The sequence below is a fragment of the Ovis aries genome, chromosome 14 (genome assembly GCF_016772045.2).
Source record: "Ovis aries strain OAR_USU_Benz2616 breed Rambouillet chromosome 14, ARS-UI_Ramb_v3.0, whole genome shotgun sequence".
In the NCBI taxonomy this organism is placed as follows: domain Eukaryota; kingdom Metazoa; phylum Chordata; class Mammalia; order Artiodactyla; family Bovidae; genus Ovis; species Ovis aries.
The window spans coordinates 9,852,683-9,878,051 of record NC_056067.1 but is presented as its reverse complement, the minus strand read 5'-3'; the positions used below and the strand labels follow the sequence as shown (position 1 = coordinate 9,878,051).

The following is a 25,369-nucleotide window of genomic DNA, read 5'->3' as shown; positions in this document are numbered from 1 at the left end:
TGACTTGGGGCTTCTCCTTCCTCACTTTCAGGAGGCTTCAACCCCACCCCCAAGGAAAAGGAGCAAAAAGGGGTTTGAACCTCGTGTCTCCCTCCCCCGTTCCTCTGTCTTTGGTAAAGCACCAGGAGGAATGAGGTTAGGAAGCAACAGTTGGGAGTTAATTTTTTTTTTAACTGTGGGGGTGCTTTATTTCCTGTTGTCTCAGAAACCCATCCCTACAGGTTAGGGGAGAGCAACTGGAATTGTTTCCGAATTGGTGACTCTACTGGGCTTCATGTCATGAGCATTCGACACGTGTCTGGCTCTTCTGTGGGAAACTCTGGAAAAGCACGTGGTTGACGTGGGTTCGTTGACTCGGCAGGTGCTGCCTGGAGGCCTGGGGGGTGGTCTCCGTGCTGGTTGGTGCCTTCATCTTCGGGCAGAGCATGGTGGCGGCCGTCATGGAGCTGCTGTAGGGAGCGGCCCGCGCTCCAGCAGGACGGGGGCCCCTGCAGCCGCCTGCATCTGGCCGTGAGAACCATGTGACCTCTTCATTAAGAAGCTGGAGAAACTGACTCTTCCGTCCTTCCCAGGCTGTGCCTCTGGGCTTCTGCTGGGTCCTGGGGTGTCTGGTGCGGTGGTGAGAGGTGGCCTAGGCCCTGCACGTGACCACGGACCGGGGGGCTTCAGGTCAGAGCGGCAGGAGCTCAGTCTGGAGCCTGGGAGTCTGGGGTCAGGGTGTGTACGGGGCTACGCACCCTCTCCCTGCCTGCCACCTCCAGACCCCTGGTGCTCCTGGGCGTGTCTGCACCCGCCATCTCTGCCTCCAGCTACCTGTGTGTCCATGTGTCCCTATTAGAGGGCCCAGGGTCCTCATTTGATATGACCTCATCTTAGTTACTTACTTGGAATGTGCAAAGAGCCTCTTTCCAAGTAAGGTCACATTCACCGTTTCCTGGGGGTTAGGACTGCAGCTTATGTTTCTGGGGGACAGTTACCCCATAACTGGGGGATAGGTGCTGAGGCCCAGGGAACTCTGCTCTGGGGTGTTGGGGTCAAAGACATGAGATGAGGGCATGGCTCGGTGGAGGAGAGCCCGGGGGGCTGGGGGTGCCATTTGCTGGGGATGGCAGGGCACTCAAGCTGGTGCTCAGGCCAGGGCACGGGGGACCCAAGTAGATGTATACCCCGAGTTGGCCTTTCTCCGGTGGGTGGGACCCCAAGGAGAGGCCCCTGTCTTCCCACTGGCTGGACCAGAAGAGCCTGGAGGCCAAGCGTGCTGTCTGCTCTGTGGGTCCCTCCTGACCCCACCCCGATTCTGGGCTGAGGAGCCGCGCCTGCAGCCGTGGTGCAGCGGGGTCTGCGGGGTCAGGGTGGAGGACTGGCCACTGCTGCTGTGTCGAGCCACTGTGCTCACTCGTGCTGAGCCTGCCCAGGGCCTGGGACCCCTGGACAGACGTGGCTGGATCCAGGCCGCTCCTCTCCCGCCCCGGGACGTCCACCGGAAGCCAGCGGTGCCCGCGCCTGCAGGGGCTGACACCTGAGGACACCTCCCCCAGGTAGGCATGGCCGGGTCGCGCTACGTCACGCCGGGTGCGTGCGACGTTGTCCTGATGGAACTGTCGCGTAGTCCGCCTGTTTCCCACTTGTCTTCCTGTGCTGATGCTGCTTTGAGACGTTGATTCACGTGCCGCAAGGTCAGAGTGTGCAGTCTGGGTGTCTGTACAGAGTGGCTCCGCTCTCAGCAGTGCCCAGCTCCTGTGTGTTTCTAGCCCCAGAGAATCCAGGACCTGCAGCCCTGACGCCCCCTCCTCTCTCCCGCGGGTCCCCGGTGACCGTGGCTCTGTGCTCTGTCTCTATGGACTTGCCTGTCCCGGACATTCCATATGAATGGACGCACACAATACGTGGTCTTTTGTGTCCGGCTTCTTGGACCTAGCATACATTTTCAAACATTTTTACAGGTGAGGGAACCTCAAGGCCACCTGACCTGTGAGCTTCAGAGTTGGGTTGGGACTGATAAGGGGTTGAATTCCATCGTTCGTCTTCTGAGCTGTAGCCAAGGTGGGGGAACTAGTCGACCCTGGGGGCAGGGCTGGGGCCTCTGCCCCCCAGCGCCCTGGCTGTCCCTGAAGACTCTGACCCCGTGAGGGGACACGGGACCCTTCTCCAGGTGCTCTGATCAACCCCACACCTCGCGTCCTCCTGAATGAGGGTCTCAGAACCGGCACGTGAGCCGAGAAATGAGGTCATGGAGCGTTTAGCACCCGGAGCTGGTGCAGATGAACAGAGTTACATTAACCCTGCATGCTTGGCTCTGGGCTGCTGGCTGGGAGGCTGGGCCATGATAGGAGGGTCCTGGGTAAGAACCAAGCATGGCGGGTAAGGGGTGTGCTTAAAGGGATGCTGTGTGATAAGCGGCTTAAGAGTCAGACCACTCGTTTTGAACACTATCTGCCATTTGCTTTCTCTAAATCCGAGAAGTTTATTATGAACCTCCCCAAGAATCCATTTCCCCACCAGCCAGAGCAGGTTTACTATGTATGAGGCAACATGAGAATTAAAAGGTGATGCTGTATGTACAGCAGCTGGTGGGGGACCCAAGCAATGGTGGTCTCATTTCCAGAAAATCTAGGTTGAGATGAGGTGAACACAGGTCCAAGGGGAAAAGGGAGCGACCAGGCACGTGGGCTCCCTGCAGTGTAAGAGAGGACAGCAGGGAGGGGGTGGCCTGGCACTGATGGTGCAAGGGTGGCGGGGCTCCTGGGGGCGTGACGAGGATGGCCCCCCGGGCACCAGTGTCCCGCCTCTGACAGGCACAGATGGGGCTCCCACAGGACCGAGCCTCAGATCAGGCGTGATCGTGCAGGGCGGGGATGCAGACAGACACGAGGCTGAGGTCCGCGCTCTGGGGGCAGGTCCACGTCCCCTCCACACCGTGTGCCCCTCTAGCAGGGAAGCAGCTGCAGGACGGAGGGCTGGAGTGCGTGCTCCAGCTCAGGGTGGTCCTAGCATGGGCTGTGGGTCTGGCACATCTGGGCTGACCCCACCTGCCGCTCACCAGCCCTGTGACTGCGGCCAGGCCCGTCCCTGCTCCCAACAGCCCTCAGCCTCAGGTGACTGACCCAGGAAACCTCCGTGAGTGTGGTCCTCAGCCCTGGTGTCTTCCTTGGAGCTGGGGCAGCCGCCCCCACCCCGCTTCCCTTCCGACGCTGGCTCTTGGCTTTCACCCTCTTTGCTCCCCTCGGAAAGGATGCTGCGGACAGCCACTCCTTCCCTGGATAGCTGTGAGGCTGAGCTTAGACCCACAGAGCCAGGCCCGTCACAGGGTCCTGGTCCATTGATGATGACCCCCGTGCTGGCATGTAGAGACCCTTCTGTCTCAAGTGACCGCTGTGAACAGGGCAGTCCAGGTGACATGTTCCGCTCAGAGTGGCCTGGGCTACAGGGGGTCTGCGCGTCCTGGGCAAGGACGCTCCCAGTGGCTCAGGTGCCCCTGCGGGAGCACGCAGGGACCAGCCCAGCCCTGAGGGGTGGCCTGTGCCCCACCAGAGAGGTGGCCGCACCACTCCCACGCAGGCTTAGGTCCTGGACTGGACATGAGGAACACAGGTGGTAAGCGTTTGGGCAAGTGAGTGGACTGTGACTTTTTTGAAAGAAATGAGATTCAGGTAACATAAACCATTTTGAAGCCGAGCCGCTCCACACCGCTGAGCATCCCGTTCCCAAAGGCCTTCCTGCACAGTCACTCCCCAACAATCCCTCAGCTGCTTTCCATTTCTAGGGGTTTAACCTCCAGACGTCCTGTGTGAATGGAGTTGTACTGACGTGGCTGCCTGTGCCCGTGAGGGCACCGTGCCGCAGCCTGGGCCAGCACGTCGTCCCTCCCTACGGCTGATCTGCAGTCCGCTGCACAGACGGGCCACACTCAGGAGTCTGCTCACCCACTACGCACACTTGTGTGTTCCGCCTTCTGGCTCATGTGTGAACACATGGGCACAGGACCCTGCTTCACTGTGTCGGTTCTGTGGGGCCTCGTACACCCGCGGGGTGGAGCTGTGGGGTCGTGTGGCAACTCCGTGTCCAGCTGTTGGGGGGACCTGTGTTAATCTGGGGCTGTTGCTCCCTGCCTGCCTACGCTGGGTGCGAGTTGGTCAGGGGGCAGGGCGGGGCACAGGCGGCGGCCCTGGGCGCTCCGGGTTTGCTGCCTGCCTGTCAGGGTCTCGGGTTCCCTGCTTGCCCATCCCAGGATGCCACAGGAGGCAGCGAGGATGCCTGTCCCCGGAGGGCAGAGTGAGTGGAGGCTCTCGCACCTTTTCGGGTGGGTGGGTGTCTGCTCTCTTTGGAGCCTGCTCTTCCCGTGCGGAACCTGAGGCGGTGCCAAGTGCCCGTGGCCGCGGTCAGCACAGATCTGTGTGACGGGAGGGCTTAGACAGGGGCAGGCCCAGGTAATGGGGGCTCCTCAGCTCTACCTCCAAGAGCCCCAACCCCCGAGGGTAGTTGCTGAAATAGCAGGCAGAGCGGCTTGGAGCAGTCCGGGCGCCGGGGAGGTGTGTGTGTGTGTGGGGGGGAGACTCTTACAGGGGGTCCCCGCAGCAGCCTTGGTGCGAGCCAGGCAGCTCCTGGTCTCCAGAGGAGGGGTCTCCCCCTGCTTCCCAGGTAAGAAAACAGAGGCTGAGGGAGGCTGGCTGCAGGGATGCAGCTGGAATTAGTCTGGACTTCACTCTTCTGTCAAGGCCCCGCGGTTGCACTGGTTTTGCGTGAGGCGCTGGCATCAAGCTCTGGGAGGCCGTGCAAGGGGGACCCGCGGCTTCATGGCTCCCCGGCTGCCCGAGGAGGCAGAGCCCCACCTGGCAGTGGCGGCTTTAGTGACAGCGCCGGTCCCAGCCGGGGCTGCAGAGACCAGACCTGGTCCTGCCGTGAGGGCGCTGTGGCCCAGCTCCCCTGTCCTCGTGCCTGGCAGTTCTGCCTCCTCCTCTAGGAAGGGGACGCAGGGCCCTCTCCTTTCGTGATCCCTGGGACTTCTGTGTCCTGTTGCTCTCCTGCAACTCGGCCAGGGAGACAGAGGGGAAGTCACAGGGCGTCCAGAGTCGGGTTTGAATGAAGTCTGGGGCCTGGCCTTCTGTCTGGCCGGAACACCAAGTTGATAGTGTGCAGTGAGAGACTGTGTCCAGTCAGGTCTGGCCTCTGCCCTTGGTGGTGATGGCCTCTAGGAACCTGGAATGTCCCCCCTGACACAAGGTGGGCTCAGATTTCATGGCTAATAAAGTGGTTTCCCTCCCCAGCTGTCACAGAAAATGGCACACACACACAGCTGTCCCCAATGGGAGTTTATTTGGTGCTCGTCTCGGGCGGCTGTTTGCCCAGTAGGGCACTGCTACGTGGGGTCTACTGCCGCCTGCGGGCTCAGCCCAGGCCTAAGGTGGGCACTACAGGGTCTCGGCCCACTACCACGTGGAGGAGTGGCAACCAGGGAGAGTGAGGGGGAGGCGGATGGGGACTGGTCATGCGTGGCCGTCTGCTGGCGGGGTGGGGGGGCCGCCTCCATCACCACCGCCCGCCCATGTCAGCAGGGCCCGGCAGCTCAGACACTGCTCTGCTGCCAAGGGTGGGGCAGGGGGTGCCAGGGGAGGGGTGCGCCTTCACTTTGAACAGTGGGAAGAGACACTCTTATTTGGAAGTATACTGAAAAGACAGCTAGTATACCAAAGTTTCTAGAAAAGAGTGGACATCCTTCGTCAGAGGGAGCAGGGCGGCAGACTCATCTGTGGGACCTTGGGGAGGTGGTCAGTCACGGCCCAGGGTGCACCAAGCAGCTGGAGAAGAAGAGAGATGGGTTTATGGTGGGGGTGGGGGGGCAAGAAGCAGGTCCTGCCTCCGCTCAGGGCAGAAGAGTGATGCCTGCAGTCCCTCCTGCATCCGGCGCCCCAGAGGCGCTTGCTGGTTGTCCCCCTGGTGGCGAATCACACGTCCGAGGAGCAGACTTGCCTTTACATTGCCCGTATGCCCATTTGAAACAGTAAATGTGAACTTTCCAGGACGTGAACTTGTCTTCCCACCACGGCCTGGTAACGCCGACTTGACAGAGGAGCCCCTAACTCACTGACAGAAGACACTGATGTCTGGTTAAAGGAGACGTGAAGGGGAGAGTATCTGTAAATGAGATTGCTCTTGGGTCCGCAATTTTGTACCTGCTGCTCCAGTAGCTCAGTGTTTCCTGGAGCTCGGGCTCCATTCAAAAACTGGAGTACTGTTTAGAGCCGCCAGCCCAGGAGGAGGGTGTGCACCGCAGTCTGACAGGTGGGTGGCCGGCGGCCCCGTTTACTGATGGGTGCTTTAAAATTCGCCTGTAGCCCACCATCAAGGAAGTGAGGGGGAAACTTATCTTGCCAGTTAGAGCAGTAGATGCTTTCTTGGCCCTGGAGTCCTGTGAAACCCTTGGGGGAGGGAAGGTGATGCTGGGGAAGAAATAGGGGTTAAATTATGTAGGAGGGGGTGTTCACATCTTCTGCCCTCTCCCAGAGCCAGGACAACTGTCTTACCTGTGCCAGGCAGGCCCTCGCTCACCAGCTGCGTCATCCAGTCAAGGGTGGCTTTACATGAAACAGGGGCCATAGCTATTTCGCATGTTTGACTTTCCACAGGTACAAAAATGGTTTCGGTTTTTGTTAGATTTCCGGAAAAGTGCACACAGTGTCGGAACTTTACATTTTATATACCTGTTATTCACTCACCAAGTCGTGTCCGACTCTTGGGGACTCCATGGACTGCACTAGGCTTCCCTGTCCCTCCCCATCTCCCGTAGTTTGCCCAAGATTCTATATGCTAGCATTTGGCAGTTAGTATTTTATAGGAACCATAGTTCTTGGTGGCTACATAAGTAGATATAATAATTATAAACTATGTAATATATATACACACATACCTGCATCTGTGACTTTTTTGTATACTAAGTACTGTTTCAATGTTACAGTTATTTTTAGAGTTATTGCAGTGAGCATCACGTGTTCTCAAATCTGTAGCAGTCCAGCCTGCCACGCTCTGGGCTCGGGGCCGCCTCCCCGCCACCTGGTGCCCAGGGCCCCGGCCTTCCTGCCTCGAGGCCCCTCTCTGTTGAGCGCTCACTTGTGGACTACACTTCCTAGCAGCTAAGAGAACAGAAGGCTTCCTGGGTGGCTCAGTGGTAAGGAGCCCGCCAGCTAAAGCAGGAGACTCAGGTTCAATCCCTGGATCAAGAAGATCCCCTGGAGAAGGAGATGGCAACCGACTCCAGTATTCCTGCCTGGGAAATCTGGTGGACAGAGGAGCCTGGTGGGCTACAGTCCATGGGGTCACAAAGAGTCAGACACGACTGGGCGACAGAACACCCACAAGAGAACAGAAGAGTCTGTGGACGTCTGGGTCTTGGTGCTGCTGCTTCTGCCAGGCCTAAGGTGTCCCCACTGCCCCTGTGGCTGCTCCAGACCTCCTCCCCAGTACCTGGCACGGAGATCCGGGAGAAGGCCTCAGGCTGGCTCAGCATGTCCACCTTGACGTGCCGGAACGCCTTACACACAGGGCTCTGTAGGTGCCTGCAACCCAGGGGGACGCCCGTGAACTCCTGGGGGTTGGAGCGGGGTCTGAGTCTGACCCTGGGCTGGGGGCTCTGACTGATCAGCCAAGCTCAGGGGTCAGAGCCTTCATGGGAAGGTAAGAAGGCCCGGCATGACTGCTGGGGCCCCAAGGGTAGAACAGCCTGGTTCTTGTCTCCCCGTGAGCAGAGTTAAACAAGAGAACTTTCTTTCTGGATTTTTATCCTTGGGCAGTAGTTTCTAAACAGGAGCACCCTTGGCCTCAGCTCCCAGGGCTGGCAAGGAACCTGGATTCAGAGCCCAGGTGAAGGGGTGTAGGACCAGCCTCCTGAGCGGTGGATGCCGCTGGGACCCCAAATCCTCACCACCCCCACGGGCTGGAAGCCAGAGAGCATGTGTGCCAAGCCTACCTCTTCCACTCCTCCTCCGTCTCCCAGAACTCATAGACCACAAAGGTGACGCCGTCCGCCAGCCTCACGGCAGCGATGCTGCAAGAGGAAAGGCCAGAGTCAGGGGCCACACCTCCCAGGGTGCAGAGAGGGCCCACAGGCCCATCCCACCACTGCCCTGCCCTGCCACAAACGAGCCCAGACCGGGCGCCCAGAGCCAGGGAACAGGCTCCCAAAAGCTGTGGTCCAGGACAGGATCCTCTTGGAACACGCTTCCTTCCTGATCAGAACCCCCAGGACTGCCACCTGGTCTGACAGCTGCATGTACAGCTCTGCTGTCCGGACTGAGGCCTGGCCCATACAGTGCCCAGAGCATGGCTGTTGAATGAATTCTAATGAAATGCCGTTTTTTAAAAGGCCTTTTTATTCATTAAAAAAAAACAAAAACCTGTTTTTTTTTTCCAATCTGTAACATCCATCTTTATTAGAAACAGATTTTTTAATACATGACAAATAGAGGCTCTCTATAGATTAAAAAAAAAAAACCTAACAACTTAAAGTGAAAAGTAGTATCAATTGAAAAAAGATCTTGAAAACATACCAGTTTAGAGAATAACTTTCCTTCTATCTAGTAAACCATTCTACGATAAAAATCTGATATAAAAAGAATTTCTACTATGTTAATAAAAGTTATGTAAGGCACTAGAAACTTAGTGATTTTGTTTTCTTTCCAGATTATCTCTAAGATCAGATGAAGTTATGATTTAAAAAATCTGATAGCAAAGTTATTGACTATTAAGTCATTATTCATAACATCAACAATTTTATACAAATACTGGGTAAAGTTTTTTTGTACAACTGGGAAAATAAACCACATTTTCTATTTCTTTTCTAGACATGTTTTGCATGAAGGCAAAATATGTAAATCTTGTTTTTCTTTGCCATGAAGATTCTTCAAAAAAGGCTTTTCAAATAACTACATTAGCCATATTTTCATAGCTATATTCTAATTTTAAGTGGGTTAAATAATTGATCAAGAAAAGAATATGGTCAAAAAGGTACCCAGGGAATCATCAAGAAAAAAGAGAAAAACTTTTTTTTCCTGAAACATAAGTTTAGAAAAGTTTCTTCCATGATGTGGGATTGTTAGGGGATAAATTTCATAGGGTCGAATCAAACCCCTTCTCACGATTTCAAGTTCTACATAATCTTAAGGACCAAAATAACATGCTGTGAAAAACAATACGGCAAGTTATCTGGAGTACAAACTTAAGATTCTCTAAATGATAAAGGTTACCCACAGGGGAAACGATCAGATTTACTTCAAAGCCGCTAAACCTTCTTTTATCCAGCTGTATACAGAAGCAACATTCCATACCGTTAAACACTGGCTCCTTTTTGAAATATTTTGGCTTCTAGCACACCAGTCTCCTAACTTCTAGCTTAAAAACCTACCTTTAAAAATAAAAGCATCTTCCAAGCTGTTCTCTGTAATCGTCTCATTTAATCCTTAGAAACAGGCCTGGCCAGAGTCGCAGGCCACTCCTCCCTTCCTGTCTGAGACACAGGACACTTACCTTGTTCCAAACAGAGGGACAGACCCAGGCTGGGGGCTAGAGCAACGGCGGGGGCGGGTGGGAGGTGGCCTCTAAGAAGGTGGCTGACCAGGGCAGGGTTGGGGATGAGAGGGAGGCCCGGCCTCCGAGATCACAGCGCCGCCCCCTCTGGCCTCTGGGCAGCCCTCCCTGCTCCTCTTCCCCACATGCTCAGCAGCACAGAGCCCCCAGCATCCCTTGGAGAAGGGATGCCCATTGCTTGTGGGCAATCACAGCAGCTCCAGGTTCTGCCACTCAGGACGGAGACAGGGCTCTAATCGCATCATTACTTCATTACCTCCAGCCTGAAGTTACCCACCAGCTGCAGCTCCTGTCTCCTGATGGGATGGGCTCGGGCCTGCGTGCCACCTGGTCATTAGGGGGACCCTGGCCCCGCCCAGAGGTGGCCTCACTCCTTACAGACTACCCTGCTGTGGACAGAGGTCACCAAGGGATGGGCTTCGTCTCCATTTGGTAATTGCAGTGCAGAGAAAAGCAATTACAGGGCTTGTGTCTGTTTGGCTGACACACTGGTTGCAGGGGTGCGGGGCGAGGCCTCTGCCTGTGAGGACACAGCAGGCTGGCTTGGGGCGCATGGAGGACACAGAGTCATGCAACAAACAGGACGCCCTACTGTGTGCTGTTTCCAGCCTGCCTGCCCGGCTGTGGGCCCCTTCTCCTTCCACACTTTCTCCCGTGGCGAGTGCACGGCTCTGGTGGCCCTGGGTGACACCTGGACGCCCACCACCCCCAGGGTCACCCAACTTGTATGCTGGCACCTCGACTGTAATGGCATCTAGAGTGCGATGTGGCCCAAAGGCCTGTGTGAGCCCCCACCCACTCACCTGATACTCTGCGACATCTCTAGCTCAGCCCATGTCCCCAGCCCCCGCCCCACCCCCTCGCCCCCAGCAAGTTTCTGAAGCCAAAGAATCTGACTCCACCTGGCCTCCTCTTTCTACAGCCCGCCTCCCATCCCGACCCTGGGCTGGTCTGGTCAGCCCCACTCCAAAACAGATCCCAGCTCTGCCCACATTGTGCCAAGGGCCAGTCCTCTCCCTCCCCGTAGCTGCCCAGCTGCACGTCTGTCCAGCCGCCAAGCGTCCATATAGAAGGGAGGAGGCAGGACTGGGCCCCGCTCCGGCCTTAGCACCTCCCCCGCGGTACCTGACAGCTGGAACGAGCAGGGCCTGCCTGTCTGCCCCCCGCCCCCCATCTCACCCACCACCCTGGGGCGCCCCGTGGAGCTGCACTCTGGCATATGCTCCTAGACACGCTCCCCTTGCTGCCACCCCGGGTCTGGGTGGGTGCGGCATCATTATTCAGGCCTCAGCACCCAGCAGCCCCTTCCTGAAGACCCCCACCCGGTTCCTGGCCTCCGCAGCCAGCCGGAATCATCTGCCCCGCTCCCGCCCCGGGGATTAGCACTCAGCGACAGCAGCAGCCTGAGTCACGCCCCACCCCCAGGCCTGGCCCCCGCCCCCCACTTCTCCAGGAAGCAGGTGGAGGCACAGGTGCTCAGGAGGGAGAGAAATCAGCTGGGGGGGAGCATAGAATGGAGATGGGGAACAGGCGTGGAGCTCACAGCTACTGTCTGCCAGTGGGCCACCACCGGGAGAAGAGGGAGCCCGGCGGATTGTGCCAACAGCCCTCGGGGACACCCCCGGCTGGACGCAGGCCTTGGCAGCAGAGACTGCGGGCAGGGGGCCCTGAGGAGCAGCCGCAATAGCAAGCAGGGCAGTTGACACAGCGGGCATGGGGCCAGTCTCCGCCAGACGGCCCCCATGGTGCATCGCTCCACTGAGGCCTCCAACCACCCAGTTAGTGGTCCCCCTTTACAGATGAGCAAGCTGAGGTCAGGGAGACGAAGCCACTTGCGAGATTTGCACAGCAAGGAAGAGCCAGAGTAAGGACTTGCCCCTGGCTCCTGTAACCACCCCGCTAGGTGCGTCGCTGGCATCGGGGTGTTCTCAGGGACATAGCTACTTGGGCCCTGGGCCTTCATCCCCAGGCCGGGCCCCCGGCCCTCGGCTTACTCACTGGAAGCAGTTCCTGGTCCCAGCGGTACCCCGCACGTATTGGCGCAGAGAGTCCAGGAAGTCACCCAGCTGCTCAGGGCACACGGCCATCTCCTGCCGGACCAGCTGCAGGTGCTGTGGACCACAGGACCCGTGAGCCACCCGCTCACCCAGGACCCCACCCGGCCCCGGGGGGCACAGCCCAGGACCCAGCAACCTCCCTGGGACAGGACACCTTGGTCAGAATAAAGCTGACCCCTCAACCCCACTACTGAAAACTGGCGAAAAATGAACTAAAAGCAGCAGTCCCACACAGATGCTGAAGAACAGACAAGGGGGTTTAGAGAGGCTCGAGAAAGACTGGAAGGCACTGAGGCCAAGACACAACAGAATGAACGGTCTGCAGAACTGATTCTGATTGAATCAGTGTCTGCTGATCACGTTGCTCCAGGCCAGAGAACACCCCCGGAGGGGACGGAGGCCACTTGCCGGGGCTGCACATCCCCGTGCTGGTCCTGGGTGGGGGTGTCAGGGACACTGAGCCACCTGCATCTTGAGTCTCGGCCCAGAAGGGGACAGGGCCACAGGGAGGGGTCCTCACCATGTTGGTGCCTTCTTCATCTGAGAGATGCTGCTGAAGGTCAAACCAAAGGGTCTGCAACAACAAAGCATGCAGAGAGGCTGGAGACTGAGGCCCCCTCTGCCCGGGAGGCTTCCAGGACCACCACGAGGACACAGCACCGGAGAGCTCCGGGCCCTCCACCCGCGGTTCCAGGGACCCTTAAGTCCCAGGGCTGGTGGGAGCTCCCAGGGCCAGCCCACTCTGGGCGGGGCTCAGCCCACAGTGCTGGCTCAGGGGGACCCAGGAAGCCAGGCTGGTAAGCCACCCACAGGCACAGATTCCGTCTGGCTGTGGCACCAGACCCGAGAGGCCAAGCGGACCTACCGCAGAGAACACAGAGGAGGCTGCGTTTTGCTGAGCCCAGAGGGCTGGGGGGTTGCCACACCTGCTGGAACAGACTGCCCGACTTGCGAGTCACCCCCAACCTGGGATCCTCAGGAACAGAATGGTCTCAATGAGGCAGTCTGTGCTTGCTGGCCCTTGACTGACCTCGGGCTAAAGGCTTTACACCAACTCTCAGGTAACTTTCCAGGCTCAGGCAGAGGCTGCCCCACTGTCAGCACTGCGGAAGCAAGGAGCCCATCCAGCCCCCTTCTGACCCCATGCTGGGGGCTGCCGCAGTTCCCAGCACCTCCATTCAGAGCAGCTGAGAACCCAAGGGCCGCAGGAGCTGGTCCAGGCTCCGAGCCCGAGTTTGAGGCCAGGCCCCTTCCCCCCGATCCACGGAATCCTTTAACTTGGGCTCCCCAACAGACGCCACCTTTGTACCCTCCCTGTCCATCCTCCAGGAGGAAAGCCGTGTCCCTGGCACAGGGTGTGTGTGTGTGTCTTCTCTACACAAGCATGTGTGTGAGGCGTGTTGCCTGGTTGTTAGAGAAAACAGAATAGCAGATACACAAGTCCGTGACCTGAGCGGTCACCACCTAGAAATTCTTAATAAAGCTGGAACCAGGGACCCCGTCAATGCACGGCCGGTCCCAGAGAGGTGCTGACTTTCCCGGAAGCAGGGTGTGGACGCAGGTGTAAGCGGGCTCCTGGAGAGCGGGGCGGCGATTCGACCCCTAGGTTTCTCCTGGCCGGCTGGGCCACGTGAGGGTGAGGATGAAGCAGAGATGAGGGGAGGGATGGTGGCACCCAGGTCTGCGTTCCGCTCTCCCTACTGCGCCCCTGCTCCGGGGAGCCCAGGCCCCGCCAGGAAGCCTCAGGCTGTTCCGTGGAGGGCGGGGCCTGGCTCCTGCTCGCGCCGGGGCCAATCCTCTGATTGGCCGGAAGAGGCCCGCCCCGTCTCCAGGACGCCCAGGTGCTCCTTGGTTTCCAGCCAGCTGGTTGTTAAGGCGACTGGGGCGCTAAAAATAAGCTTCAAAGAGCCTCCCTCTGGGGGCGCCCGCGGAGTTGTTATGACAACCAGGCCTCAGGTCCCCCGTGGAGTCTTTCCTACCGCTCCCACCAAGTAGCCGGCTCTGGGGGCGGAGGGGGTGGGGCGGGTGGAGATCCCTGCGGCCCTGCAGGTGGGCTCACTGGCTCTGCCCTCAGACCCCCCCCCCACCCCCAAGTCTGGGCCTCGGCCTCCTCCTGGGGAGCCCCACCCAGCGCCCTCACAGATCCCTCGAAACTAACCCACAAAACCATCAAAGCACTATTTTTCTTTTGCCCTTTTGCAAAAGATATAGAAGTTTCAGAAAATCATAAATGTAAAATTGCCACTGTGACCCTACAGCCCAGAGATATCTGTTATCTTGGTTTATGCAGATGTACAGGTGTGTGTACATGTGTATATAGGTTCTGGTATCAGAATGTCTCATAATGATGGCAAAATAACAGTGCTAATATTAAATGCTAACTAAGCAGCAGGCTCTGTGCTAAGCCATTAAGATATTTTATCTAATCCTCACAACGACCCTGTGAGAGGTACCATTCTGATTATCTCCCCTATGGTTAGGGGAGGACTCTGAGGCTCAGAGAGGGTAAGTCACTGGCTCAAGGTCACACAGCTGTTAAGTGGTATAGCCAGGATTCAAATACAGACAGGCTGATACCAGTGCCTACTGGTAAACTTTAACTGTTTGTTCTCTTTCTTCCAATAAATGGTCATTGTTATGGGCTGAACTGTGTTCCCCGCAAATTCATAGGTTGAATTCCCAGCCTCCAGTGTTGCAAAACGTGACTGTATTTGCAGACAGGACATTTGAAGAGTGACTGTGTGAGAATAAGGTCACACGGGTGCGCCCTAATCCAGATTGACTGGTGTCCTTATAAGAAGCCAGGACACAGACACCTGGCTGTCTACACGCCCCAGAGGAAGGCCGCGGGAGGACCAGCCCTGCCGGCATCCTGATTCCAGACTCCAGGTGTCAGAGGATAAGCGCCTGCGTTTGAGCCCCTGGCCTGTGGTCCATGGCTCCGGCAGCCCTGAGATGATAGCCCTGAGATGACGCAACACTCTGAAATCATGATTCCATTTTCCATCGCTTGGGACGGGCCATGTCACATTTAAAAGGCTTCACACTGCTGGTCACTCTCACCTCTCCTGGACCTCACCATCCCTCAGCCGCCACTACGCCGGGTCTGGGCTGCCATCTGCCCAAGCCACCCGAGGCCTTACAGCCCCCCTTGCTGCTCAGTCCCCTTGCCGCCCACTCTCTGCTCCTCGGCAACCCCCTCCTGGCTGCCCACCCACTCTCATAGCTCCTCTTCCCCAGGCCCCATACAAGTACAAAGATCACATTCCCGGGGTTTCCCCTTAGTCCACACTACCCCCAACCCCGCCCAGGGGCATTAAGCTTCCCTGACTTCCCTCTTGTAAGCTCCGGCCTAGCTCCGCCCTCCCTGGGGGGCTAGGAGGGTTGGGGGGGGGATGGGGGGATGGATGTGGGGGCTCAGCAGGCCCACCTTGTTCTCCAGCCGTCCAATGAGCCCCGCCAGCCTGCTGATCTGGGCATCCAGGCCGTCCTCCTTGGGGTCTGAGGTGCCTGGGAAAGAGGAACAGAGATGCTGATGGGGGCGGGGCCAGGCTAGAGCAGGAGCACCCCCTCCCCCCGACCGAGGACTCCCAGTCCCTGTGGGAGGCCCAGGCCCCATTGGGACCACTCTCAGAAGTCCTCCCGGGACCCCCCAGCCAGTGCCCCCGACCCCAGGCCACCGCTCTCTCACCAGGCGGGAAGCTCTTTCCTTGCTCCGCAGCCATGAGCTTGTGGTTAGGGGCGTAGGGGGGAGTGGGACTCCCGGACCAGGTCTCCACTGCGCTGTGGCTGGGCCGGCTGTTGTTCTGTCTGCAGAGGGGGTAGGCGGATGCACCCCGTGACGGGGGCTGCAGGGCCCTGACTGCTCGGAGCCGCTCTGACCAACTGTGGGGCTGAAACGTGCACAGAACTCCTGGGAGCCCCATCCCCTGAGCTGCACACAGTGGCCGCTGTCTCACAGAGGCGGCTGCCCGCGGGTGGGGCTGGGATCTGAACTCAGATCCTTTCTGGGAACCCAGACCCTGTGCCTGGGAGGTTCCGTTCCAGGTTCCAGGGCCTACGAGGCTGAGCCAGGCCCCCACCTCCCTGCGGCTCACAGCTGTCCCTTGCCCACCCTGCCTGCCTCCTGGTCCTGTGTTTAGAGGCCTCTGGGGTCGGGGCCTGGGTTTGCTAACAAGCCCCCTCTCCAAGAAAAGAAGCCGTAGGACTCAGTTGAGAGCGGGCATCTAACAGGACAAAAATCCATGATCCTGGCTCAGCCTGGCCCCACCCCACCCGCCACGCACACTGATGTGCAGAGACCAGGACCCCTGACACGCAGCTCACCAAACGCTGTGCCTGGCATGCAGTAGGGACCCAAGAAATGCCCAAACCCCCATGTGCAAAAATACTAGAAAAGTCACTGCGGACACACAAACACACACGCCCGTGTGCACGGCCGATACGCCTGGTGCCCAGCGTGGCCGCCGCTCGCTCTGGAATCTGCCTCCTGTGAACCTGAAAGCCCAGCATCCTCTCCCTCTGTGCCGAGGGGCTGACCACCCCCAATCCCCGGGGAGGAGAAAGGCTGGCAGAGTCTTGGGGGTGTCGGTCCTGGGACCTCTACAAACCAGCAGCAAATGAAACATGGCCCGCGGACTGTGAATGGGTGCAGCGGGGGTCCCCCAGGGACAGGCTGCTGGCTCGAATGCAGGTCATGCCGTCCCCAGGGCTGGGAACCAGGGTGGCTGGGGGCCCTGCAGCTGAGAGCTGAGACAGCTGAGGTTTGGGGACTGAGAGGTGGGGATGCGCAGGAAGCAGATGTATGTTCCCATCATCCCTACGTGAGATTTGGGGAGGGAGACAGGTGTAATGGCTGACACGTGGGGGGACAGCTGACTCGTGGGGGGACGGCTGACTTGTTGGGGGAAGGCAAAGCGCAGGGAATCAGCTCTAATAAGTGCAGCGCTCCATCTGATCTGTGACAGAAAGGAAGCTGCAGGTTTTTTAATCAAGATAGTGATGATAAAGGATGAAGGAAATCTATGTGATAGGAAATCCCCTTAACCTTGGAGACCCTCTGAATCACGAGACTGATCACGGATGCAGAGTCTAGGGCTTGGCTCCCAGGGACCCCAATCCCAGATGGTGTCACCAGGGCCCAGGACTCTGCGTCCTGCATTTCCCAGGGGACTGGGCTGCAGGCCCTCAGAGCAAACACGTTTTGTGAACAGCATCACCGAGCACCTCTGCAACCACAGTGGGTTGGGACGAACCCCCACCTAGGAGCAGCATCCTGCCGTGCCAGGAGACGCCAGGCTCAGTAAGCTCAGGCACCTGGCAGGTGCGCCCAGCTGTTCCTATGGCTTAAAAAAAATATTTATTTGGCTTCACCGGGTCTTAGTTGTGGCATGTGGGATCTAGTTTCCTGACCAGAGATCGAACCTGGGCCCCCCTGCATTGGGAGCGCAGAGTTGTAGCCACTGGACCCCCAGGGAAGCCCCTGTTAATGTGTCTTTACTTCTGCTTTGCCTCAGGCACGTCAGCTATTCAGGGAAGGAAGAGCACAGAAGAGCTGGTCTGAACTTGGGACAGCAAATGCCCCCCACGTGGCCCCTGGGGGCTGGGCCTGCCAGCCGGAAGGAGACTACTCCTCTCCGGACCCCAGGCTCATTGCCCCAAAAAGGGGGGACCCCAGGTGTTTTCCATGTTCTCAAGGACCCGCAAACAAGGCCTTAAATAATACTAACTAACCTCAGGAGAAAAACCACTCCATTTCACTGCTGTTCAGTCTTTCTGAGGTGGTGATTTGATGGTACGGTGTTTTCAATGCCCATCTACCATCTCACAGCCTCGAAACAAGCAGGGAGCAGGTCGAGGGGTCACCAACAGGGCTTATTTTTACAGTCATGGTATTTTTCATTCACAGCCTGAGATAACTTGTTTTCCAATGATGGTAATAACCACTGCAGTTTCCCAATTCCCCAGTTTTAAAAAATGAGCCCAACAGTGGAGCAGTTTCAGATCAACAACAACAACATGACAAGGTAGGTATACAACTGTCCCCACTTAACAGGTGGGGAAGTGGAGGCAGGAGAGAGGCAGCAGCTCGCCCAAGGCTGCCCAGCCCCCAGGCACACGCCCATCCCCGCCACGCAGCAGGCTGGCACAGCTCACTCCCATCCACGCACCGGATCTGGCTGGTCTGCTCTTCGATGGCCTCCACCGCGCTCTCCACCGAGCTCAGCAGGGACTGGATCTGATTGGCCGTCTCCTTCAGGAGGAAGCGCGTCACAAACTGGTCCACGTTGCTCCCGCCCTCGTACACCTGTGGAGGGAAGGGAGGGGGCACAGAGGGAAAGGGGTTGACGAGGGATCTGATACACCGACTTGGGGTCACCCTCCCAGGGCTCCTGCAGGAAGGCAGGGGCTATGGACTCAGAGCCCAAGGTTTGAGCCACAACAGAAATCACAGTGTCTACAATACTGCATTGAGGACGGAAAGGCAGAAGGTGAATGAAATGCTCAGCACTGTGCCTATCACATAGCAAACGCTCTGTGAACGGTAGCTGCTCTGATGAAGATGGTAACAGTGACGACAGTGCTGGCGAAGGCGATGGTGGTGGCGCTGGTGGTTCTAGTGACGACGCTGGTGGCCACTTCTGTTCAGCATAGTATTGGAAGTCTAGCCACAGCCACCAGACCAGGAAAAGAAAAGGTATCCAAAATGGAAGGGAAGGGGTAAAGCGGTCACTCTATGCAGACAACATGATACCCTATACAGAAAACCCTGAGGACTCCTACATCCAGGTCAAAAAGCAACAGCTAGAACCAAACATGGAACAACAGACTGGTTCACAATTGGGAGAGGAGTACTTCAAGGCTGTATATTTAATTTATTTAACCTGCCACCCTGCTTATTTAACTTGTATGCAGAGTACATCATGCAAAATGCCAGGCCAGATGAATCACAACCTGGAATCAAGACTGTGGGGACAAACATCAACCACCTTAGGTATGCAGATGATACCACTCTAGTGGCAGAAAGTGAAGAGGAACTAAAGAGTCTCTTACCGAAGGTGAAAGAGGAGAGTGAAAAAACTGGTTTAAAACTCATTCAAAAACCTAAGATCACAGCATCCAGTCCCGTCACTTCATGACAAAAAGATGGGGGAAAAGTGGGAACAGTGACAGATTTTATTTTCTGGGGCTCCAAAATCACTGCAGACAGTGACTGCAGCCAAGAAATTAAAAGACGCTTGCTCCTTGGGGAAAAAAGCTATGACAAACCTAGACACCATATTAAAAAGCAGAGACGTCACTTTGCTGACAAAGGTCCATATAGCCAAAGTTATGGTTTTTCCAATAGTCATGTGTGGATGTGAGAGCTGGACCACAAAGAAGTCTGAGTGCCAAAGAATTGATGCTTTTGAACTGTGGTGCTGGAGAAGAGTCTTGAGAGTCCCTTAAGACTTCTGGGAGCTCAAACCAGTCAATCCTAAACGAAATCAACCCTATTCAATTTGTTGGAAGGACTGATGCTGAAGCTGAAGCTCCAATACTTTGGCCACCTGATGTGAAGAGACAACTCACTGGAAAAGACTCTGATGCTGGGAAAGATGGAGGGCAAGAGGAGAAGGGGACCATAGAGGATGAGATGGTTGGATGGCATCACCGACTCAATGGACATGAGTTTGAGCAAACTCAAGGAGATGGTGACGCACAGGGAAGCCTGGTGTGCCGCAGTTCATGGGGTTGCAGAGTAGAACCTGACTTAGCAGCTGAACAATAACAGATAAAAGACCCGGAACTGCCAAAGCAATTCTGAGGGAAGAGAAAACAAAGCAGGACGTCTAACTCACCCAGACCTCAGACGGTGCTAGAGTTACAGTAATGAGAACTGTGATTTGGGCACAGAAAGAGACATATGGATCAATGGCACAGGACAGAGAGCCCTGGGGGGGGGAAAAGGACTTATGTCAATTAATGTCCGACAAAGGAGGCAAGAATATATAATGGGAAAGACAGTCTCCTCAGCAAGTCACGGTGCTGGGAAAGCTGGACAACTGCATGTAAATCAATGAAGTTAGTACACACCCTCTCATCAGGCACAAAAATAAACTCAAACACAACAATGACACCATAAAACTCCTAGAAGGGAGCACAGACAAAACATTCTCTGACATCAGTCGTTCCCATGTTTTCTTAGGCTCGTCTCCTAAGGCAACAGACATAAAAATAAAAATAAGCAAATGAGATGTAATCAAGCTTTTGCACAGCACAGAAAACCATCAAAAAGTGACAAGACAACCCACAGGATGGAGAAAATGTTTGCAAATGTTGAGCCCGACAAGGGCTTAAGCTCCAAAATGCACAAACTCACACAACAAGGAAACAAACAACCCGATCGAAAAACAGGCAGAAGACCTAAACAGACATTTCTCCAAGGAAGAAATACAGAGAGTCAGTAGGTATATAAAAAGGTGCTCAACATCGTTAATTATCAGAGAAACACAAATCGAAACTACAGTGAGGTTACTACCTCACACCAGTCAGAACGGCCATCATCGAAAAGTCTACAAGTATCCAATGCTGGAGAGGGTGTGGAGACAAGGGAACTCTCCCACACTGTTGGCAAGAAAGTAAGCTGGTGTGAGTGAAAGTGAAAGTCGCTCAGTCGTGTCCGACTCTTTGTGACCCCACGGACTATACAGTTCATGGAATTCTCCAGGCCACAATACTGGCGTGGGTAGCCTTTCCCTTTGCCAGGGGATCTTCCCAGCCCAGGGATTGAACCCAGGTCTCCCACATTGCAGGCGGATTCTTTACCAGCTGACCCACAAGGGAAGCCCAAGAATACTGGAGTGGGTAGCCTATCCCTTCTCCAGCGGATCTTCCCAACCCAGGAATCAAACTGGGGTCTCCTGCATTGCAGGCGGATTCTTTACCAACTGAGCTATCAGGGAAGCCCCAAGCTGGTGTAGCCCCTATGGAAAATATATGGAGGGTCCTTAAAAAACTAAAAACAGAGCTACCATATGATCCAGCAACCGCACTCCTGGGCACATACCCAGACAAAACTAGAATTTGAAAAGATACGTGTACCCCTATGTTCAGAGCAGTACATTTACAATAACCAAGACATGGAAACAGTCTCACTGGCCATCAACAGACGACCAGATAAAGCAGAGGTGCACAGTAGGACACTACTCAGCCATAAAAAACAATGACGTGTTCACACCATTTGCAGAGATTATCTAGCGGTTATAATGCTAAGTGAAGTAAGTTAGAAAGACAAGTATCCCTTATCATGTGAAATCTAGAATATGGCACAGATGAACTTATTTGTGAAACAAAACAGATTCACAGGCACACAGAACAGACTTGTCACTGTGGGGGGCGGTGGGGTGGGGTGGGTGGGAGGTGGGGGGGCGGGGGGGTGGGTGTGGGTGTGGGAGAGGGTGGTTTGGGAGTTTGGGGTTAGCAGATGCAAACTATTTCATATGGGGCGGATGAACAACAAGCTCCTACTGCATAGCTCAGGGAAATATATTCAATATCCTGTGATAAACCAGAATAGAAAAGAACATGAAAAAATATATAACTGAATCCTTCTGCTGTACACCAAAACCAACACAACACTGTAAGTCAACTCTATTTCAATTTAAAAAAAAACACAAAAAAACCCTCCTGCCCTGATCAGTAGTGGGGTCGTGTCTGTCAATAACCACTGCGCCCTAGTCTGGTCAACACAGCGAGACCCTGTCTCTCCTGTTAAAGACTCTCCTAAATGCTCTGTATGTCCCTTAAATAAACAATTTTTTTTTTTTAAACAAGGTGGATTCTGTGGGCGCTGGGCATTCGTGCTGCTACTCGGAGAGGTGAGGGAAGAGGAGCCAGAGGAGCAGGACGGATTAACTGTCTCTCAAGAAAGTGCCTGAGACTCAGTCCTCAGACGGAGTCTGGGGGCCACGAGAGGAGGACTCTGGGCATAAGATGAAGAGGGCTTCCCACTGATGCTGCCCTGTGATGTGAAACAATTTCCTCTCTTGTCAAGAGTCTGCAGCAGGGACATTGCTCAAGGCTCCTGGATCGGGCTGTCTTTTGGCTTTGAGACTCGAATATGGGCAGGAGACGGCTCCGGCTCAGCCAGGTCACTCCAGGGTGACGGTGATGGAAATGACACCAAGCTGAGGGGCTTGGACCCCTCAAGCCCCATGTGGCTCCTTCTGACCTCCCCTGCCAAGACCCCACTCTCTTGAGCCACCTGCCTCAGCATCTTGGGAGTCTGCCCAGTCCCTGGCCAGGCGAGGAAAAACAGGGCTCTCAGGGAAAGAAAATTAAACCATCCATCACTCTGACTGGGAATTAATTGGCAGTAATGGCACAAGGGAACCGCAGCTAGAGACAGAGAGACTGAGAAATGGAGGCCAGGGGGGCAGGGAATACAGGTGGGAGGTGAAGACAGGCCAGAGGAGAGGCAGCCTCAGGCAGGGAGGCTGGGGAGCCTCCTGCACCAACCACCAGACAGGGGTGCTGGAGGCAGCCGCGACGGCAGGATGCACGCCAGGTTCTGGCCGCCAGATGCACCTCCCTGATCAACTGCCCTTCCTTCCCAGCAGACGGCTGAACTCACACGCGATCCAGATCAATAGGCATGGGACAAGCAAATGGCCCCCGAAGAACAAGACATAACAAAGTAAAAAAAAAAAAAAAAACTGAAGAAGAAAAAGAGAGAGAGAAAGCTGCCAGAAGCCATCAAGCAGAAAGAACGAGCTTAGATGGCTGTGTTAAAAGCACCCAGAGAAGAGACTGAGGATGCAGCCAGGGGTCAACACATGTAACTGGTTGGCTGAATTAAAAAAGAAAAGGCAAGTTATTTTCAAAAGCGTAAAAATGCAGCTTGCAGAGTCCTGCCCTCCACCGTCACTGATGCCTCAGCCGAGGCCAGCACCGCTGATTCTAGAGGAAGACAGTCAGAGCTGGGAAGTCTGCTTCCTGTGGACAGGTTACTAACATGCAGGGGGACAGAGAGACCTTCAGAAATCTGCAAAGCTCTGAAGTTTATCAGATAAGCACCTTTCCAGCAAAGAATGCCCAGGAGTTTCTCCCAAATAAATCTCCTAGGGTTGAACGAGATAAAGTATGGAAGTTGTGGACAAAAGTGAGGGGGATCACCCAAATTAAAATGAAGGTTACAGAGGTCAGGAAATAAAAATATGAGCCACTAATAATTAAATTTAAATCAGACTGGATTAAGTCGATAAAGAGTGACAAACAATGGAAAAATAGCCAGTCATCCTAACAATTCTTTTAATTTCACAAGAGAGGAGAGAAAGTGTTTTTTATTAGCCAGGTATAAAAATAGGATTAATACTGTTAACAATGTATATTTTAGATGTCCCTTCCCTGGTGGCTCAGACAGTAAAGAATCTGCCTGCAACGCAGGAGACCTCGGTTTGATCCCTCAAGAAGGGAATGGCAACCCATTCCAATATTCTTGCCTGGAGAATCTGGTGGACAGAGGAGCCTGGCAGACTACAGTCCATGGGGTCTCAGACTGAGCAACTTTTTCTTTCACTTTAGAAAGTCCCAAGTGTAGTGACTCTGCAATCATGATCAACGTACTAAACAAAGCAGACTGCCCAAAGGTGAAATGTCAGAAAAGACAAAGGAGCATAAAAAAAACGGGAAGCGTGTGAGATTATGACACCAGCCAGGCCTGACAGATCCTAACAATGAAGAGAGTCAGCCTAGACTGCCCCAGGTAAAGGCACTGTCCCAGATTTGATTAAGCAGGACTGCAGGTATATTTCAAGCGAAAGAGCACTCAAGGATTTGTAAAGAAAAGCCTGTGCAAAGACTCGGCTACCAAATCTGATCAAATGACTAAGACAAGTTGCAATGTCAGGATCGAGTAGAATTTAAATGGGAAAGTATTACATAAGAGAAGGGTAAGAATAAATGACAAAAGGCATAATGTATTACAAGGACACGACATTATCAAATCTTGGTGCGCTATGAAACCTCCACGAGCCAGGAGAGGCTACAGCTCTACGGATGGCTATGGGAAAGCAGATGGCTATAACCACTTTGTAAGGCAATTCTGCTTTATATCGAGAGACTTTCACTGCCCAGTATTTCTCCACTTTTGAACATCTATCTTTAAGAAATAATGCAAATGTGGACAAATATTTATGTCCCAAGGTTACAGGGTTGATAGATAGGAGCCAAAAACCTGGAAATAATCTAACATTCCAACAAAAGAGGAAAAGTATGCAAATTTAAGTAAGAATATTTAAAATACTTTTAAGCGGTTTGAGTAATATGGGAAAATATTTGTTAAAATGTTAGGTGAAAAAGAAAGCAAAAAAATCCTGTATGCAAAGTGATTTTACGTGTATTAGAGAAATCCACAAAGGAAGAAAAACAGGCTCAAAGAAATCAATTATCAGCTAAAATGGTAACAGTGGTTACAGATCGTAGGAATTAGGAGTGATCTGAATTTTGTCTTTGTATTTTTCTCTACTTTCTAAATTCTGAATATTGAATATGTATTATTTACATAACAAAAATATGATAACAAGGTCTACAGGCATCAAACAGCATGGAAGAAAAATATTAGAATTACAAAAGTTAAATGATAAAATTCTGTGTGAGAAATTAGCCCAACAGAGTCCCACAAAACAGATAAATTACAAACAATATATGTCTACGGTAAATGGCATTATTGAGAAAATGTGAAATGGGAAAAAAAAAAAAAAAAGATGTCTGGGTTCCTTGTCCAATACACTCTTCTGGGTTATCTAAGTCTTTGCTTGTTTTGGAGCTACTTTTAAAACTCTAGCATATAAAAAGTTGACAGTGATGCAAATAATTCCCATCCGCAGAAATGCACATGAATTTTGCCTGGTAGCATGCAAAACTGCCTGACTGTGTTTATTCACAGATTCATCTCAGAATTCCTGTTGTCTCATGTATGGCAAATGTTCTTTGAATTCGCCTTGGAGCCAGTTTAACGTTTTACTGGTTTTCACATTAATGAGTTAAAATCTTTCACATGTGTTCATTTCGTAATCGTACAAGAGACAATCTTACCTTTACACAAAAGTTGTCTTTTTAACAACATATTTCATAACAAAGAAGGGATAACTATGCTCAGATTTTATATTCTTTAAGTATGACCCACATCATCTTCTCAAGTATCCATAATTAAAAAAAAAACAAAATAATACGTAGTGAAGAAATCTCAGCATGTTAAAAAACAACAGCAAAAAGTAGAATACAAACTACTGGTCACTTGGTTTTATCCTAATACCAGGAAGTGAGTAAGGACCTAACAAACCATTAGAGGATACAGAGAGAGGAGATACTACATTCTAAAATCTATCATTAGATGAAAGTCTTATTCAGCGGTAGATTTCTACACTTCATTATTCAAAAAAATTTAAGCATTCTATTTCACATATGAAAAACCACAGTCACAACAATAAACCTAAGGAAACAGGAAGTAGAAAATAATAATGATAAAAACTATAGATACAGTGGATTCAGTAGTAAAGACACAGAATCAACACTGCCAAAACGAACAAACTATTTCCAAGGCAATATACAGAGTCAACGTGATTCCTATCAAATTACCAGTGGTATTTTTCACAGAACTAGAACAAAAAAGCTTCAAATCTGAATGGAAGGCCTTCCTTGGTGGGCCAGCGGTTAAGGCCACCTGCCAACGCAGGAGACACAGGTCCCACCCC

At 53.8% G+C, this 25,369-nt stretch overlaps 2 protein-coding genes across 11 annotated transcripts in view; one reads left to right on the top strand and one right to left on the bottom strand.

Annotated features, from left to right (window-relative positions):
• The window catches only part of SLC38A8 (solute carrier family 38 member 8), a 55,899-nt gene extending 46,476 nt beyond the window's left edge, over positions 1–9,423 (top strand). For both annotated transcript variants that reach the window (XM_027977675.3, XM_060397882.1), the window contains one exon: positions 362–9,423. In XM_027977675.3, the coding sequence (XP_027833476.2) occupies positions 362–455 (94 nt within the window). In that variant the 3' untranslated portion in view covers positions 456–9,423. The remainder of the gene's footprint in view (positions 1–361) is intronic.
• Positions 5,295–25,369, bottom strand: part of NECAB2 (N-terminal EF-hand calcium binding protein 2) — a 41,284-nt gene continuing 21,209 nt past the window's right edge. For 5 of the 9 annotated variants that reach the window (XM_042231500.2, XM_042231497.2, XM_042231498.2 and 2 more), the window contains 7 exons: positions 17,804–17,940; positions 15,325–15,443; positions 15,064–15,143; positions 12,154–12,207; positions 11,575–11,687; positions 7,961–8,038; positions 5,295–7,550 (listed from right to left, as the gene is read on the bottom strand). In XM_042231500.2, the coding sequence (XP_042087434.1) occupies positions 7,211–7,550; positions 7,961–8,038; positions 11,575–11,687; positions 12,154–12,207; positions 15,064–15,143; positions 15,325–15,443; positions 17,804–17,940 (921 nt within the window). In that variant the 3' untranslated portion in view covers positions 5,295–7,210. The remainder of the gene's footprint in view (positions 7,551–7,960; positions 8,039–11,574; positions 11,688–12,153; positions 12,208–15,063; positions 15,144–15,324; positions 15,444–17,803; positions 17,941–25,369) is intronic. The other 4 variants (XM_015100394.4, XM_042231501.2, XM_015100391.4 and 1 more) reach the window with 2 other exon arrangements.